Source organism: Helianthus annuus, chromosome 10 (genome assembly GCF_002127325.2).
Source record: "Helianthus annuus cultivar XRQ/B chromosome 10, HanXRQr2.0-SUNRISE, whole genome shotgun sequence".
Taxonomy (NCBI): Eukaryota; Viridiplantae; Streptophyta; class Magnoliopsida; order Asterales; family Asteraceae; genus Helianthus; species Helianthus annuus.
The window spans coordinates 25,255,100-25,271,255 of NC_035442.2; the positions used below are offsets into that span (position 1 = coordinate 25,255,100).

General features: G+C 39.2%; 1 protein-coding gene across 1 annotated transcript; it reads left to right on the plus strand.

The window, feature by feature from the left end:
- Positions 1–1,429: 1,429 nt before the first annotated feature.
- LOC110884259 (translocase of chloroplast 159, chloroplastic) lies at positions 1,430–5,764 on the plus strand. The gene has a single exon (XM_022131953.2). The coding sequence runs from the start codon at positions 1,661–1,663 to the stop codon at positions 5,543–5,545; it is 3,885 nt and encodes a 1,294-aa protein (XP_021987645.1). The 5' UTR covers positions 1,430–1,660; the 3' UTR covers positions 5,546–5,764.
- Positions 5,765–16,156: the final 10,392 nt, after the last annotated feature.

Below are 16,156 nucleotides of genomic sequence, written 5' to 3' on the forward strand. Positions count from 1 at the left end.
TTTTTATTATAATAAATGTTAGTAATTAAGTTCCGTCGTTTTAGTTACTGTTTGTTAAACTTTATCGGTTAAAAACAAAGTTTGATGTTTTATATATAATGGCGTTTAGATTAGGATGATGTGTGCTATGTAGGTTAAGGCGGGATTTTTAATGACGTTTTATTCATGAGTTTGGCGTTTTATGTAGAGAAGTCAGAAGACTTTTTTACCCTTAATGAAGCGCGCCCCACTAGTAAAAGTGATGTTATTTACGAAAACACCACCGCGTCATCTAGTTCATAGATTGTTTTGATCTGACGATCCATAACTGTTTTCTTCGTTCTCACACTTTTCACCGTTTTCTCTAAATCCTGACCCTATATACCACATAGGCAAGTACTTGTGCAGTTATGCAAATCATTATTATTTTGTTTTTCCATTTGCGGTCCCGGTGTCCCACAATTATTGTCACAAACAACTTTGTAAAGATACACAACTAGCTTTTAGGTGGTGAATGCATGGTTTAGACGAAACAAACAAACAAACAATAGAAAGTACGAAATTTGCAATGTTTTTTTCTTAAAAAGGATATAACATAATCCATCTTGATAAAAAATATTAATGTAACTTCATAACAAAATACTTACAATAATGATTTGTATAAAACACTTTGTCAAAATTCAAAATAAACGAAACATTTTTTGTTGTTTCAAAATTAACATTTTTATTCAATGAATTTGTAATTCGATTTTAGTGCATAATTAGAAATAGAAATAGAAATATGTTTATTTAGATCAGTTAGTTATATTACGAGGCTAGTTATGGCTGTATTAGAAAAGCTAACTGTGATACAAGTGTATTCACGGTATGATTCATAAGAAAAAAAATACTGTGTAAACTGATCAGGTTGGGTAGGTCGGCCAGACCAGGCTAATTTTGCCGGTTTTACGGTTTAGTGATTCGTCTTTGACGGTCTATCGTGTGAACAATTTATTAATTTTTATTTTAAAAAATCGTTAGCCTCTATTCAATGTCTTTAAATAGTGAGTATGGTTTATGATTACAACCGACTACATATTCTAAAAATAAAGTGTGTATATGTATAAATAACAAAGGTTAAATGATCATTTTAATTTACATGTTCTGTTCCAAGTTTCAAACCAAACCGAACCATTAGACCTTCAAAACCAAACTATTTAAATTTCAAACTGCCAACTTGCTTTGATTTGAAAGATCAGTCAGTTTCAACGGTTTACAAACACCCCTAATCCGTACAACACGAGGTTCAACGAATCCCTAATTTTATGCTACCCTTTCCATACTTACCAAACACCCCAAATCCTACCATCACTTCCAAAACCTTCTAACCAAACACCCTCCTCTAATCCCGAAAAACTAAACAAAAATATATGTATCTCTCTCCTACTCTGCCACTCACGTGCGACCAGGGGCAAATCCGTCAAATCAAACCTAAGCCCAGCAAGAAAGAAAAGCCCCAAACCCAAAACAAATACCTGCACACACACACAGCGGCTACAAACATTTTCATCCCCTTCAACAAAAACCTTATCTCGCTCATATCTATACTCTTATCCTTCAATTTTCCTCATAAACATAAACCCTAATTCTCCAATTTCCTCTTTTTATCCTTTCAATTGCTTTTGTAAACCTTTCAGAATTCATGGACTCCAAGGCAGACACGTCTCTCACAGGTTCTAATTCTGTTTCTTCTGATAAAACTGAGACTGAAACTGCTGTTAATGATACCAATGGTGCTGTTAATTCCGTTAAAACGGTTGATAATAATGATAACAGTATTAAGGATAGTGGTAGTAGTTTGAATGTTGTTGTGGATACTGATGATGAAACCGAGGGTTTTGCTAGTGGTGAAGAAGAGGCTTTTGAGACGGCTAATGAGAATTTAGTGGTAGGTACAGAAACCCTAGCGAATGGAGAGGAAGGTGAGATGTTTTTAGAGCCTTCTGAGTTTGTTGTGGCTAAGGCTGATGATGATGAAAATGATAAGGTAGGGTTTGTTGAGAAGAAATCGGAACCGAATTCGAGTGAGAATGAGATTGAGGTGGTGAAAGGTGATAAGGTTAGTGAAAAGGAGGATGATTTGGTTGATGAAACCGAATCGGAGGGTGTAACGAGTGAGGTGGTTGTGGCTAATGGTGTAAAGGCTACTGTGGAAGGGGATTCGATTGTGGATGAGATTAAAGTTGACGCTCCTGCACCGGGTGTGGCAGTGGTTACGAACACGGAAGAGGTAGATTCTGATGAGGATGTGTTGTTAGTTGGTGGCTCTGATGAAAATGAAAGTAAACCTGTTGTTGAAAATGATGTGAATGTTACTTCTGAAGGTGAGTCTGTTGTGGATGATGCGGTGGTTAGTAAGATTGATAAGGAAACGCCCGAGTTAGAATCGGTTGATGCAAAAGATGTGAAGGTGACTCCTGAAGATGATTCGGTTGTGGAAGGTATAGATGTTGATTTGCCGATACCAGGAGTGGCGGGAGTGGCAGTGGTTACTAAGGTCGAAGATGAAACGCCTGAGGTAGAATCTGTTGATGTGGAAGATGTTGAAGATGTAAAGGTGACTACTGAAGGTGATTCTGTTGTGGAAAAGGTGGATGTTGATTTGCCGTTACCAGGAGTGGCTGGGGTGGCGGTGGTTACAAAGGCGGAAGAAGATGGTGTTGTGGCGGAAACTGATGAGTCTGGTTTGTCGGTTAGTTCTGTTTTGGAAGAAGTGGTGGATAAGGAGGTGGTTGGAGTAACTGATAGCAAGTTTTCACCTTTGGATGTTGAGGATGTAGAGAAGGAGGTTGACTATGTGGGTCATGAAAACGAGCCAGTGGTGGTCAAGACTGCTTTGAATGACGTAGAAAATGTTTCTGTAGAGGGAGATGTAGCTCAGTCAACAGAAGTTTTGACCAAAGCTATACCTGAGGATGCAGATAATGGTTTAGAAAACGGGGCAGCTGACAAATTCGTTTTAGAAGATTCTGCAGAAAAAGATGATGCTGATGAACAGGGCTACATGGATGACTCTCATTCTGACGAAGAGGATACAGATGAGGTTATACAGATGAGTTCTCAAGATCGTTCACAAATGGACGGTCAGATCGTCACGGATTCGGATGAAGACGAGGATGAAGAAGACGGGAAAGAGCTTTTTGATTCAGCCGCTTTAGCCGCCCTTCTGAAAGCAGCGGCTGATGGCAGTTCAGAAGGTGGCAACATTACATTCTCATCAGAAGATGGTTCACGACTTTTCACAGTCGAACGCCCTGCAGGGTTAGGGTCTTCACTTCAAGCCATGAGAGCCGCCCCGAGACCACCGCGTGCCAACATTTTTAACCCTTCAAGTTTAACGAGTGCCGGTGAAACCGAACCCATTTTAAGCGAAGAAGAAAAGAAGAAACTGGAGAAATTACAAGCCATCAGGGTGAAGTTTTTACGACTTGTTCAAAGATTAGGGCTTTCACCAGACGAATCAGTAGCTGCACAGGTTCTTTACAGGCTGGCACTTATTGCGGGCCGACAAACGGGTCAATCTTTTAGTCTTGATGCTGCGAAACGTAAAGCTATGGAGCTTGAAGCTGATGGAGATACTGATCTCGACTTCTCTGTCAATATTTTAGTCATTGGTAAAGCTGGGGTCGGTAAAAGTGCTACGATAAACTCCATTTTTGGTGAAGAAAAAACCCCAGTCGGTGCGTTTCAAACTGCCACTGGTTCGGTGAAGGAGATAACCGGTGTGGTGGGTGGAGTTACGGTTCGGGTTTTTGACACACCCGGGCTTCGGACCTCTGTCATGGAACAAGCGTTTAACAGGAGTGTGTTATCATCCGCGAAAAAGTTCACGAAGAAAAACCCGCCAGATATTGTTCTTTATGTAGACCGTTTGGATGCGCAGACCCGAGATCTTAACGATATTCCGTTACTGAAAACCATTACCAGCTCACTGGGTTCTGCCATCTGGCGAAATGCGATTGTTACCTTTACGCATGGCGCGTCGGCCCCACCCGAGGGGTCAAATGGGACCCCTTTGAGTTATGATATGTTTGTGACTCAGCGGTCACATGTGGTTCAACAAGCCATTGGTCAAGCGGTTGGTGATTTGAGAATGATGAGCCCGGGTTTGATGAACCCGGTTTCTTTAGTTGAAAACCATCATTCTTGCCGTAAGAATCGTGAAGGTCAAAAGGTGCTTCCAAATGGTCAAACCTGGCGGCCGCAGCTGCTTATGTTATGTTACTCGATGAAGATTTTATCAGAAGCGAATTCTTTGACTAAACCACAAGACCCGTTTGACAGCCGGAAGCTTTTTGGGTTCCGTATGCGGTCTCCGCCACTGCCGTACATGTTGTCTTCGATGTTACAGTCTCGGGCTCACCCAAAGCTAGCGACAGATCAGGGCGGTGATGCGGGTGATTCAGATATTGACCTGGCGGAGTTGACCGATTCTGACCGTGAAGATGATGAAGACGAGTATGACCAGCTCCCCCCGTTTAAACCATTGAAACGATCCCAACTAGCTAAGCTTAGTAACGAGCAGAAAAAAGCTTACTTCGATGAATACGATTATCGGGTGAAGCTTTTACAGAAGAAACAATGGAAAGAAGAGCTAAAAAGAATGAAAGAACTCAAAAACAAAGGACCTGATGGTTTGACCGGTCAAAACTACCAGGAAGAAGAAGGTGAAGGAGACGCACCAGCACCCGTGGCGGTCCCGTTACCCGACATGGCGTTACCACCGTCTTTTGATAGTGATAACCCCGCGTACCGGTTCCGTTTCCTGGAGCCCACTTCACAGTTCATGGCCCGGCCCGTTCTTGACACCCATGGTTGGGACCATGATTGTGGTTATGATGGAGTCAATGTGGAACAAACCCTAGCCATCGCCAACCGTTTTCCGGCTGCAATTACTGTTCAGGTTACTAAAGATAAAAAAGACTTCAGCGTCAATATGGATTCATCAATTTCCGCTAAACACGGGGAGAACATGTCTACTATGGCTGGTTTTGACATTCAACCAATCGGGAAACAGCTGGCTTACATAGTTAGAGGCGAAACCAAGTTCAAGAATCTGAAGAAGAACAAAACCGCTGCAGGGGCTTCGGTCACATTTCTGGGAGAAAACGTTGTAACGGGGTTTAAACTCGAGGATCAAATTACACTTGGGAGACAATACTCGATCATCGGGAGTGCAGGTACGGTTCGATTCCAATCCGATTCAGCTTATGGAGCCAACATCGAGGTCCAACGGCGGGAGCTGGATTACCCGATCGGTCAAGTCCAGTCAACCATCGGGGTATCGATCATAAAATGGAGGGGTGATTTGGCGTTAGGGTTAAACAGTTTGGCTCAGTTTTCTGCTGGGAGGAACTCAAAAGTGACGGTTCGAGCCGGGATTAACAATAAAATGAGTGGTCAGATTACGGTGAAGACCAGCAGCTCGGAATATCTTTCACTTGCACTCGCAGCGGTTATTCCTTCTGTTATTTCGGCTTACAAGAAGTTGCGGTCCGGTGATGGTGATAAGTATTCCCCGTATTAAGGTTAGCAGGCTTTTATGGTCGGGCTTGTTTGGTATTTTTGAGATTATTGTTTCTTGTTTTATCGAATAATATGCTTAATTTATTTTATCAGCAGTTGAAAACTTTTGTTTAATTTTGGTCCAATCAACAATGTACTGAGATGAAATTATGAGGGAATACTATCTTTGTGGTTGTTCTGCTGTTACTATATAAAGAGGGAATGTTCTGCTGTTACTATATAAAAACGTATTTTGATATGTGCCTTGTTTTATAAAATCCTATTTAACAGTATTATTTAATCAGAATTATATAAAAAACTTTTACAGAACTTAATTTGTAATACTTTGTCTTTGTGACCAAGTATTACCCCACTTATATATAGTTTTTCTGTCTATTCGGGTTTCTACTTACATAAATTAATTTTTTGACATTTAAAAACCATAATAATATTCCCAAAATGATTACCAACTCTTGAAATAGATTAATTTAAGTTTGTCTTTGGCTTTTTGTACGGCTTAAATTGTTGAGTTTGTTTTCTTGATCTATCTTAACTAGTTAAAGTGTTCAAAGGGGTGTAGGAGTTAGCTGTAGGTAGGAAAAAAAAAAAAAAAAAAAAAACGAGCCCGAAGGGTGTGAGTCGGGTATGGGATTAGTTTTAAAAAATTTTACGGGTATGGGAAAGGTATGGGCTTAGGTGATACCCAACCCGTTCACCAGAAACCACATACCCGTTTACCTGAATAATACTATAGGGATTGTGGTCTAGTGGTATCAAGATGTGTATATAATTGTGTTTATCGTAATTGTTTAAAAGGTTCTAGTCTTGTTCGCTATAAAAAAGTATTAGAACACAAATAAGTGTCTCCTGCTGCAAATAATTAATAAGTTTTTTAGACATTCACTTCTCTTGTTGGGTCTGTTATTTTAGTGAAAAATGGATTTTCACTATGTACACGAAAAAATAATGAAGTAAATATATAATTATTGTTTGTATAGTTTTTAAGTTATGAGGTTGTGATCTCCTTGATTGAGAGCAACTGAGATATTGATGTTCAAAATGTTATGTCTGAAATGAAAGTCTTGTGAGACATTGAGCAGAACAGAACATGCCTTGCATCGGATGATGGATAAAACTGAAGTGTTTTCTAAGTAGGAAATCAATACGCTTGATCAGCATCCTTAGCTCCGTTTTTCTCCAAATCCGACGCACACATAAGGGGTAAATTTTTTGGTTAAAATGACAAAAACTTCGAACTTGCGCATGCACACACGTGGACACAAGTATCGGACGAAAACCCTCGGGCTGTTTGTGTTCTCCACTAAGGACAAATTTTGTTGACTTAGTAAGCAGTGGCGGATCCAGGAATTTTTTCATGGGGGTGCGGAAATTTTTTTAAAATTTTAGGCGTCTAGATATATACATAAAAAAAACCGGTTCGGGTCGGGTCGGGTCATGTAAAAAAAGAACATCAAACTTAAATTTATATAATCATCAAAAACACGTCAAATATTGTTACAAACATATTTAAAAAGTCGCCCTACGGGTTTTCATTTTTTGAAATCTATCCAAAACATCATCTAAAGGTATTTTCTTAAGCAATTTAATATTTTATCAACAATTGGATCGTGTGTTTTGATATTCATTGTTTATCAACAACATTTAATATTTTATCAACAGCAAAATAAACAATTTACTCATTGTGCTAATATCAACATTTTATTATTAAATACTAAATTTAACATTTAATAATGAAACCAATGAAAAGTTGTGGCTATAAATCAACAGCAAATAACTTTACAACAGAAACATTTAATAAACCATTTGCCGATTGCCGACTTGCCGTAACTTTACAACAGCAACTTTAATACTTTATCAATTATCAACATTCAACAACACAACAACCCTATCATTCTATCAAAAACCTTATCAAAATTCAAAACTATTGAAGAATAAAATCGAGTGTACCTGGTCGATCGAAGCCTGTGTTGATCGGATCAACTTATCCTTCTTCTTTCTTGGTCGCTGCAGCAGAGAGGGGAGGGCGGGAGAGATGAAAGGTCACCGATTGGGTTTATTTGGGTAATTGGGTTATGTTTTGTTAATTGATTTTGTTATTTGGGTTGGGTTTTACTATAAACTTATTCCATTGGGCTTGATGTTGGGCTATAGGAATACAAATTTTATTTAAAGAGATTTGTTTACATAATTGGATCGGGTTTAAATCCGTGTTCACAAATTTTTTTATATAAATTTTTAACATTTTTTTCTAAGGGGTGCGGTCAGATTTTTCCAAGGGGTGCGGTCGAAATTTTCCAAGGGGTGCGGTCGGGATTTTTCGCGAAAAATAACACTAAATTTTTTTTTTTCAAGGGGTGCGGCCGCCCACCCACGGGCCTTAGTAGGTCCGCCCCTGTTAGTAAGGTCGGTGTCTAATATACATTGAAATATATTTACGAGTTAAATGTTGGGCTATTTTGTCAGTTTGGTCTACAGGTTTGAAACATTGTCATTTTACATTTTAGTCCAAATAGTTTCAAACGTTGTCATTTTAGTCCACTGGGTTAACTTCATCCATTACCAAACCCATTACATAGTCCATAACTTAAACAATTTTATTACTTTTTTTTAACTGAATTTGAATAAAAATCTGAATTCGATTTGAATTAGAACTTTTAATTGAATTAGAATTGGGATTTGTATTTCGAAATGAATTGGCTGATTCTTAATCGAATTTGAATTCAAGCAAAAAATAAATTATTCGAAAAATTCGATTCAAGCAATAAAAAATCGATATTCGATTCGAGAAACAACCCCTACTACCGATAATAATCATCACCTTATAGCCATTTACAAAATCCAAAATTTACAAAACGGCATGTAACCCAATGCTATCAAAATATTGAAAATGTGTCAATCTCCTAAAGTGGTGAGGACTGTAAACAAATGATTTAAGTTAGAAGTTGTATGGGTGTGGGTGGGTTCACTTTGGGTATCAAACTTAATATTCTTGCATAACCTATATATATATATATATAAATGAAGCGAGTCCAAAAACCATCACTATAGTTATCAGTTATCACATAAAACTGAAGATCTTAGGGCATACGGAGTGGAGTCGGTAAACTTCTTGTTTACCGATCGGTGACCAATGCCAAGGAGTTTACCGAACAATGTTTACCGAATTTGGGGGTGAAATCGGTGAAGGTTGGGAAAGGGGGAGAGAGCGGGTGTGTGGTGGGGTTCATTTCTTCTCAACCAATCACACATTTTTCCTTAAAAAATAATAGTTTATCTAAACCCCATTAGGTAAACCACCGCCAACATTTTTTAGCATTAGGTAAACAATTGACATGACGCTATGTGATTGGGTGATTTGGGAGTTTACCTATTCCAAGTGTTTAACCACTCCCTTCGCCCTTATACTAATATAACTTAACGCGTCATATGTCTATCAAGTGTCATTGAAAAGAATGTTTAGAATGATGAGCCAAAAAACTTTTGCATAATTTAGCTTGCTGTATTTTCCAATAAGACTTGATATTTCATCGTTATTGAACTTGGGTTTGTTGATCATCAAAAGTCTTTCAACGTAGCACCAAGGATCCAAGTTCGGACCGTGTAGCGATTGTGGGTCTTTGGGGTCTTAGGGGCTATTTGTTTACCTCTTAATGAGGCTCTTAATGGTTCAGACCTCTTACTGGTTCAGCACTTAATGGTTCAGACTGTTTGTTTCACTAGCAGATGTCTGAATGGTTCAGACATTTGCCTCTGAATGGTTAAGATTTATACAGAGTCTGAATGGTTAAGACTTCTAATCTGAATTAGTCAGACATTTGCCTCTGAACAGTTAGCATCATATAGGCTCTTAATGGTTCAGACCTCTTACTGGTTCAGCACTTAACCATTCAGATGTTGCCAAACGGCCCCTTATACTTACTTCCACACTTGACACGTATCCATGATCTAACCGTGGCATCGACCTAGTTGCTTCTGTCCAATGTTTTATATCACTTGGACATATTTTCTTATGATAAGAGAATGTAAGATATGAACATATGCATAATTATATATAGCATCTGTATGACATGCGTATATTTATCGTCATAAAAACAATTGAACATATGCATAATTATATATAGCATTTGTATGACATGCATATATTTATCGTCATAAAAACAATGGTTGCATTTTATATGATGTGGCCATATAATCTCAACCACTTGAAACTAGAGTTATACATACCAATCATCTCAATTCATGTGAATAGAACTTTGAATTTAAATAATTGATTCTCATGAAATCTATCTAGGTTATTTAACTCATGATATTAACAATGCAAGAACTCTGATACTTAGGCTAGGGGGTGTGCTTCGCGCCACCCCTCAATAGCGCCCTTTGGCGCCCCACCCCCACCCCGCCTCCGTTAAAGGGAGCGCTATCGATTGATTCTGCCAAAGGGTTAGCGTGCGCGAAAGGATGAAATCAAGGGGCCCCACCAAAAGTCAACCAATAAGCTTTTTTTTTAATATAGTTAAAAGGGGCGTTATTCCACACCGTGTAAGTTAACGATAAAGCCTCATGCTTATGTGTCGTCTCTAATAAAGCCCCTGGGGCTTTAGGCCATCCGTAGTCATAAAGCCCCTTGTGGGGCGTTATGCGACACGTGTCGTGCCACGTCACACGGGGGCTTTATGGGGCGTTATATCACTAGAGCCCGTAGTCATAAAGCCCCTACCCATCATTACCTAATTATTAATTTTCAATTTTATTAATTAATTATAAAAAACCTTGCTTAAATTTGATTGGTTAAAGTTTGAAAACCAAACCCCATAACGCCGCTATAATAATCGCGCCTCTCAAATTTTTTGGGCCATAGCGCCCTTCGTGGCGGTGTGCAGCGGCGCTTTCCGGCGCTATGGGGCTGCATACCGCCCCACTACACACTGTCTTACACCACACCCTCTAGCCTTATCAAAAAATAGGGTCGACTAAGTTAGTCAGTGACCAGAGACAGGTCAACTAAATTAGTCAATTACCAGAAATAAAGAAGCCAATCATGGGACACTTTCTACCTTTCTTATTAGAGGGATTTTGATCTTTTATATAAAATTAGGGTTCTATACTTTGTTTTCGGAGATTTACCAATTTTGAGTTGGGTCTTCTATCCTGTAATATTTCAGTTCCAGCAATAAAATCTATTAGTTAGCTTTGTTTGATTTTGGGTTCTTCTATCGAACTCTGGGTTAGGTTTTCATAGGTTAGGATAATGTAGCCAAGGCAAGAGTTGCAATTTTGATGGTTGATAATTTGTTCAAATTCTAATATGAATTCCAAATCTTAATATGCTTGGTTGATAATTAAGTAAGTTGTAATTGAATATAAGTCTAAAAGGGTATTATATTATGTGACGGATTCCTTGTTGTATGCTGCAAGTAAAAAGAATTTAATCAGTCGAGTATGGATAAACAGTACATTGAAGTGGAAACGGTCAAGACAACCCACAAGTGAGAAAGAATTGACCAACTGTGTTATTAAGCGTACTTTGACCGTGGACCCAGGAAAGGCCCAACCACCCAACCCAGCCCAGTGGCCCAATGAAAGGAAAAACAAAGGGAGAATGAGAATCATCGCTAGATATAAGTGAGAGGATGAAGCACAAGAAGGGAATAATGAATGTTAAAGCAAAAGGATCGTCTATTCTCATCCCAATTCTATTTGGATCTGATTCCCATCTCCTTCTATCATTTTGGTTTGTTCAGTATTGATTTCAGTTTCTTCGTACTGTAATTCATACTTTAATTAGTAGAAATCAAATCGTTATTTTACTTTTTCGAGTACTACTCAGTTGTGTTAAAATCCATACACAACATTGGTGCTTTCATTGATCCTTAGCATCGATGGCTTTGGAAGATCTCGAACCACAATTACCTCGTTTCACTGGCTCTGATCCTAACTCATGGATCTCCCAATCCGAGCGATCTTTTAGATTTTACTCAATCTATGGTGATGAACGATTCTCATACGTTATTGAAGTATTTGAGGATGAACCATTCTACTAGTTCAATTCCTGGTTTCGGAGCGAGGACCTCACATGGAACGATTTCACTATTGCAATGCTTCATCAATTCTGTTTACTGACTGTCACACCCCGACTTCCGCGTGTCTCACCGGTGGGCCCGGTGGGGGATTACCGTGACGTAGTTGACAACATTATAGTCAACCACACAATATAAATGAATGCACAGCGGAAGCAATAAGATAATATATTTCAACGTTAAGTGTAATATCAATGTATCACTATTGTTGAAATAATAATCCACAGGGGATCAAATAGAAATAATCAAAAGTATTGTTCAACAGACTTCAGGCATCTTAAGCTTGCGAGACTTCTAGTGATGCTAAGGAGAAATCCCAGCCAATTTCGCATAGTACCTGCATTTAGTCTTTTTGGGAAAATACGTCAGTTTACACTGGTAAATACATTCAACTGACACTTTTGTAAAATGTTTAATAAAATTGGTTTAAATGCTCAAGGCACAAACTCTTTATAACTTAGAATAATTTATAATCAAATCTTGTAAAGAATTACATGTTACTATGCATTCGGTCGCCCGGATCTAGTCCGGGTTAAAGATTAATAGACACACCACATAGCATAAAACCGTGGCGGGTAACCAACGGCTACACTTTTATAGTCATAGACATAATGCCGGGTGTACGCCTACACCGGGATGTCAAGGTCGTGGCCATTCATAAATGTTGCCAAGGATATCCGGGACATGGTCATTAAGCCCCCAAAGGCGTTAAGCCAACAAAACAAGTTTTTAAATGGGTCACATTGATAATACCCGACTACTAATGAGTTGGGGTCAATTGCCCGACCAAGCGGTATTTTAGATACCGTAACCCAAGCCCGTATAACGGAAAATAAGTTAAAAGTATTTACCTTTGCAAGTATAATTCCTTAATTGAAATAAATTGCAGATAGTTTTTACTGGTCTCCTATTCTGGAACGAAGGTTTAAAATAACCTATTAGAATCCTAACGGGTCTTTATATTTGCCGTAGCTTAGACCGGTCGGTTTCAAAGGATAGTTACGGTTTAATCGCGTGAAAGGCGAAAACCGTGAATGGAGTGTGATTTTGACCCAACAAGTTTGAAGACTTGTTTTATATGGGTATTATAATCATACTCTGGATTTTGGGGTCAAAACAATATGGTTTGACCCGTTTCGGCTAATTTATGTAAACTAGTTACATAAGCCGAACCGTGCGCGCAAAAGGCGCAACGGGTAACCGTAAGAGTCCTACACTGTTTTCCTAAGTAAATCTGCCTTAAAGAGGTTGTGGTATCAGTAGGATACCTTCCATAATGCCGTAACGAGTTTAAGTTCATTTTATGCCCCGTAGGGGTATTTTGGTCTTTTTAAAGATTATAAAAGAGGTTTTAGAGTTCTACAGGGAATCTGAGTTTCCCGATCAGTTTATAAAGTCTAAAATACTTTATTTATTATTTAAAATCAGTAGCAACTGGAATCGGGTCAAAAGACCTTGTAGAACTCAAGTTATGGCCGAAAAGGGCATATTCGGTATTTACCGAACCATTGCCATAACCGCAGGTTATGAGCAGGTTAAAAATAATTAAAAATCTTTAAAAATCCCAAAATATTATTTTACAACAGTGAGTAAAAGGTTTGGTGTCGAAATCCCGGTTTAGATAGGCGTTATGCTAATTGCGCTATTTAATTACTAAAGTTTCGCAATTTGCGCTATTTAGCATAACTCCTATTCTGGACCTCGGATTGACATGAAATTTTAGGGACATGCTTAGAAATCAGTAACCAAGGTCATGATCCTTTCACGTGTCCGAATTTCTCGTTTTAAATTAAAAAGGGCGTTACGGTCAACTTTTAAGCATTTAACGGAAATGTGTAAAAGACTCGGACAAACAATGAACCGGTCACAGAGGGTTATACCATCATGTAACCTGGTCCTAAGAGAGTCCTAAGGCATATTTAAATCAAACTTTAACGGGTCAGAACTGAAGTCAAAGCAAAAGTCAAACTTTTGCGACTTTCGGCTCCGAACCGGGTCAAAACAGAAAATGGTCGGATCAAACAAGCTTAGACTAGTTTATATACTTATTATCATGTTTTATGAGTGTTCAAACAGGTCACATATCATCTACATTACAGATTATGCAAGAAATCGCAAAATGACATTTCTGTTGACTTTTTCTAAGCACGTTTGACTCGATATTTGATCTAGTTAGAGTGGGAATCAGAGGGTGCCCTTTTAGGGGTTTAATGCCCACATGATTACCATCATATAACTATCTTCGAGTCGACAAACCACTGGACCATTCGTGATTTATCGCAAAGTCAATCGTTAATTACGACGGATTGACTTTTAGGCTAAAACTATGGAAAAACGAAACCACAAAGGGTTAGGCAACTTACAGAAGCTTGGTGCACGACTAAGAATGATAAAGGAATGCTTGAGAGCTCCAAGAATGATCAGAAGGCAAGTTTTGAGGTGTGATTCAATTGTGCACAAAACATTGGCTTTTATAGTGAAAAATGAGGCTTAGGATCATCACAACTCACCCTACAATGGAGCATGGATGATCAGCAGGTGGCCCTGGGTGCTAGGGGGCATGTAGAGGGTGCCCATGCTTCATTTATTGCACATATGATCGTTCACAACGTCAAACAGCAAGTCTGTCCAAGAATTCTGCATCTGGGACTTGTACGCGGCCTGCATGAGAGATCAGGCAACTTGTACGCGGGCCGCATGAATCTTCATGTCAGAACGCGTAACTGCAGGTGGCTCGCGGCCCGCGTTAACTTACCCATATCTTTAACGCGGCCCGCATTAGGTCTGTTTTCAAAGATTTTCTAATCTTTTGTAATGATTAACCGAATCTTTCGTAATCATTAACCTGACCTTTCGGGTTCGAAGGGGTAACTTTGCGATTTGGCCCTCGGTTAATTACAATTAAGGGCCTCGTGCCATTTACCCGCACAGTTAAGTCCCCGGTTAGTTTAATTACTATCTGAAAAGCCTTAGCTTTCATTGTTGACGCTTTTAACCCCTCTCGTACGAATTTGATCATAACTTTCTCGTTTTAAAACGGAACTTCGCGAAATTTATATAGTACATTCTAGTGAGCGTATTTTACTGTTACAAAGCCTCGGGTTCGTCAAAGGGTCACTCAGAGGTATTAATTAAACATGTTGACACAATTAACCCCTGTAGCTTGTAATCTCTCACTTTCTTCCGCGTTTTGCTCCGTACGATCCATGACTTATTCGTTTGAAGGTACGAGCATCGTTTAGGGTTACTATACAGTATATTTACCCTTTGTTGACATTTATAACCCTCGAATTTACATACTTTCAAGGTTTGTCAACTTTAGTCCTTTATTTAATATCTAATGCCACGTGTAAGCTCATGACACGTGTTAACACATTATTGGACACAAAATTTCGAGGTGTTACATCCTCACCCCCTTAAAATAAATCTCGACCCGAGATTTACTCAAACAAATAAGGGTATTTTTCTTTCATCGTGGCTTCAACTTCCCACGTGAATTCGGGACCTCTAGGGCATCCCACTTGACCTTCACTATAGGTACATGCTTCCTTCGAAGCTTCTTCACCTGTCGATCTTCAATCGACAAAGGTTTTTCCACAAATTTCAAGCTCTCATCTATATGCACATCTGTGTGTGGGATCACCAATGATTCATCAGCGAAGCACTTCTTTAGATTGCAGATATGGAACACATTGTGAATTCCATTGAGCTCCTCCGGTAAGTTTAGCTAATAGGCAACTGACCCGACCCGTTCAATAACCTCGAAAGGTCCTATGTATCTCGGGCTTAGTTTGCCTTTCTTACCGAAACGCATCACCCCCTTCCAGGGTGATACTTTAAGTAACACTTTTTCACCTACTTCGAAGTGAAAATCTTTACGCTTTGGATCCGCGTAACTCTTCTGCCTATCTCGGGCAGCTTTGTGACGGTCTCGAATCTGGACAATCTTGTCCGTCGTTTTGAAAATTATCTCTGGTCCAGACAATTGGACATCTCCAACTTCCGCCCAACAAACAGGCGATCTACACTTTCTACCGTATAATGCCTCGAAAGGCGCAGCCTTTATGCTGGTATGGTAGCTATTGTTGTAGGAGAATTTGATTAGTGGTAGGTTCTTATCCCAACTACCACCCAAATCGATAGCACATGCACGTAGCAAGTCTTCCAACGTTTGAATAGTACGCTCACTCTGACTGTCTATCTGAGGATGGTAAGCCGTACTAAAATTCAAACGTGTGCCCAAAGATTGTTGGAAACTCTTCCAGAAATGCGACGTGTATCTAGTTTCCCTGTCAGAGATAATAGACACAGGTATGCCATGCAAGGCTACAATCTTATCAACGTATAACTGGGCTAACATGTCGGAGCTATAAGTCTCCTTGATGGGTAAGAAATGCGCTGACTTAGTCAGCCTATCAACGATAACCCATATTGTGTCATTTCCTTTCCTCGTCTTGGGTAACTTGGTAATAAAATCCATAGTTACACATTCCCACTTCCATTCAGGAAGTTCAGGCTGTTGTAGCAAGCCAGAT

Bases quoted from the DNA above. Each gene is read 5' to 3' on its own strand.
- LOC110884259 (XM_022131953.2), top strand. From the start codon at position 1,661: ATGGACTCCAAGGCAGACACGTCTCTCACAGGTTCTAATTCTGTTTCT.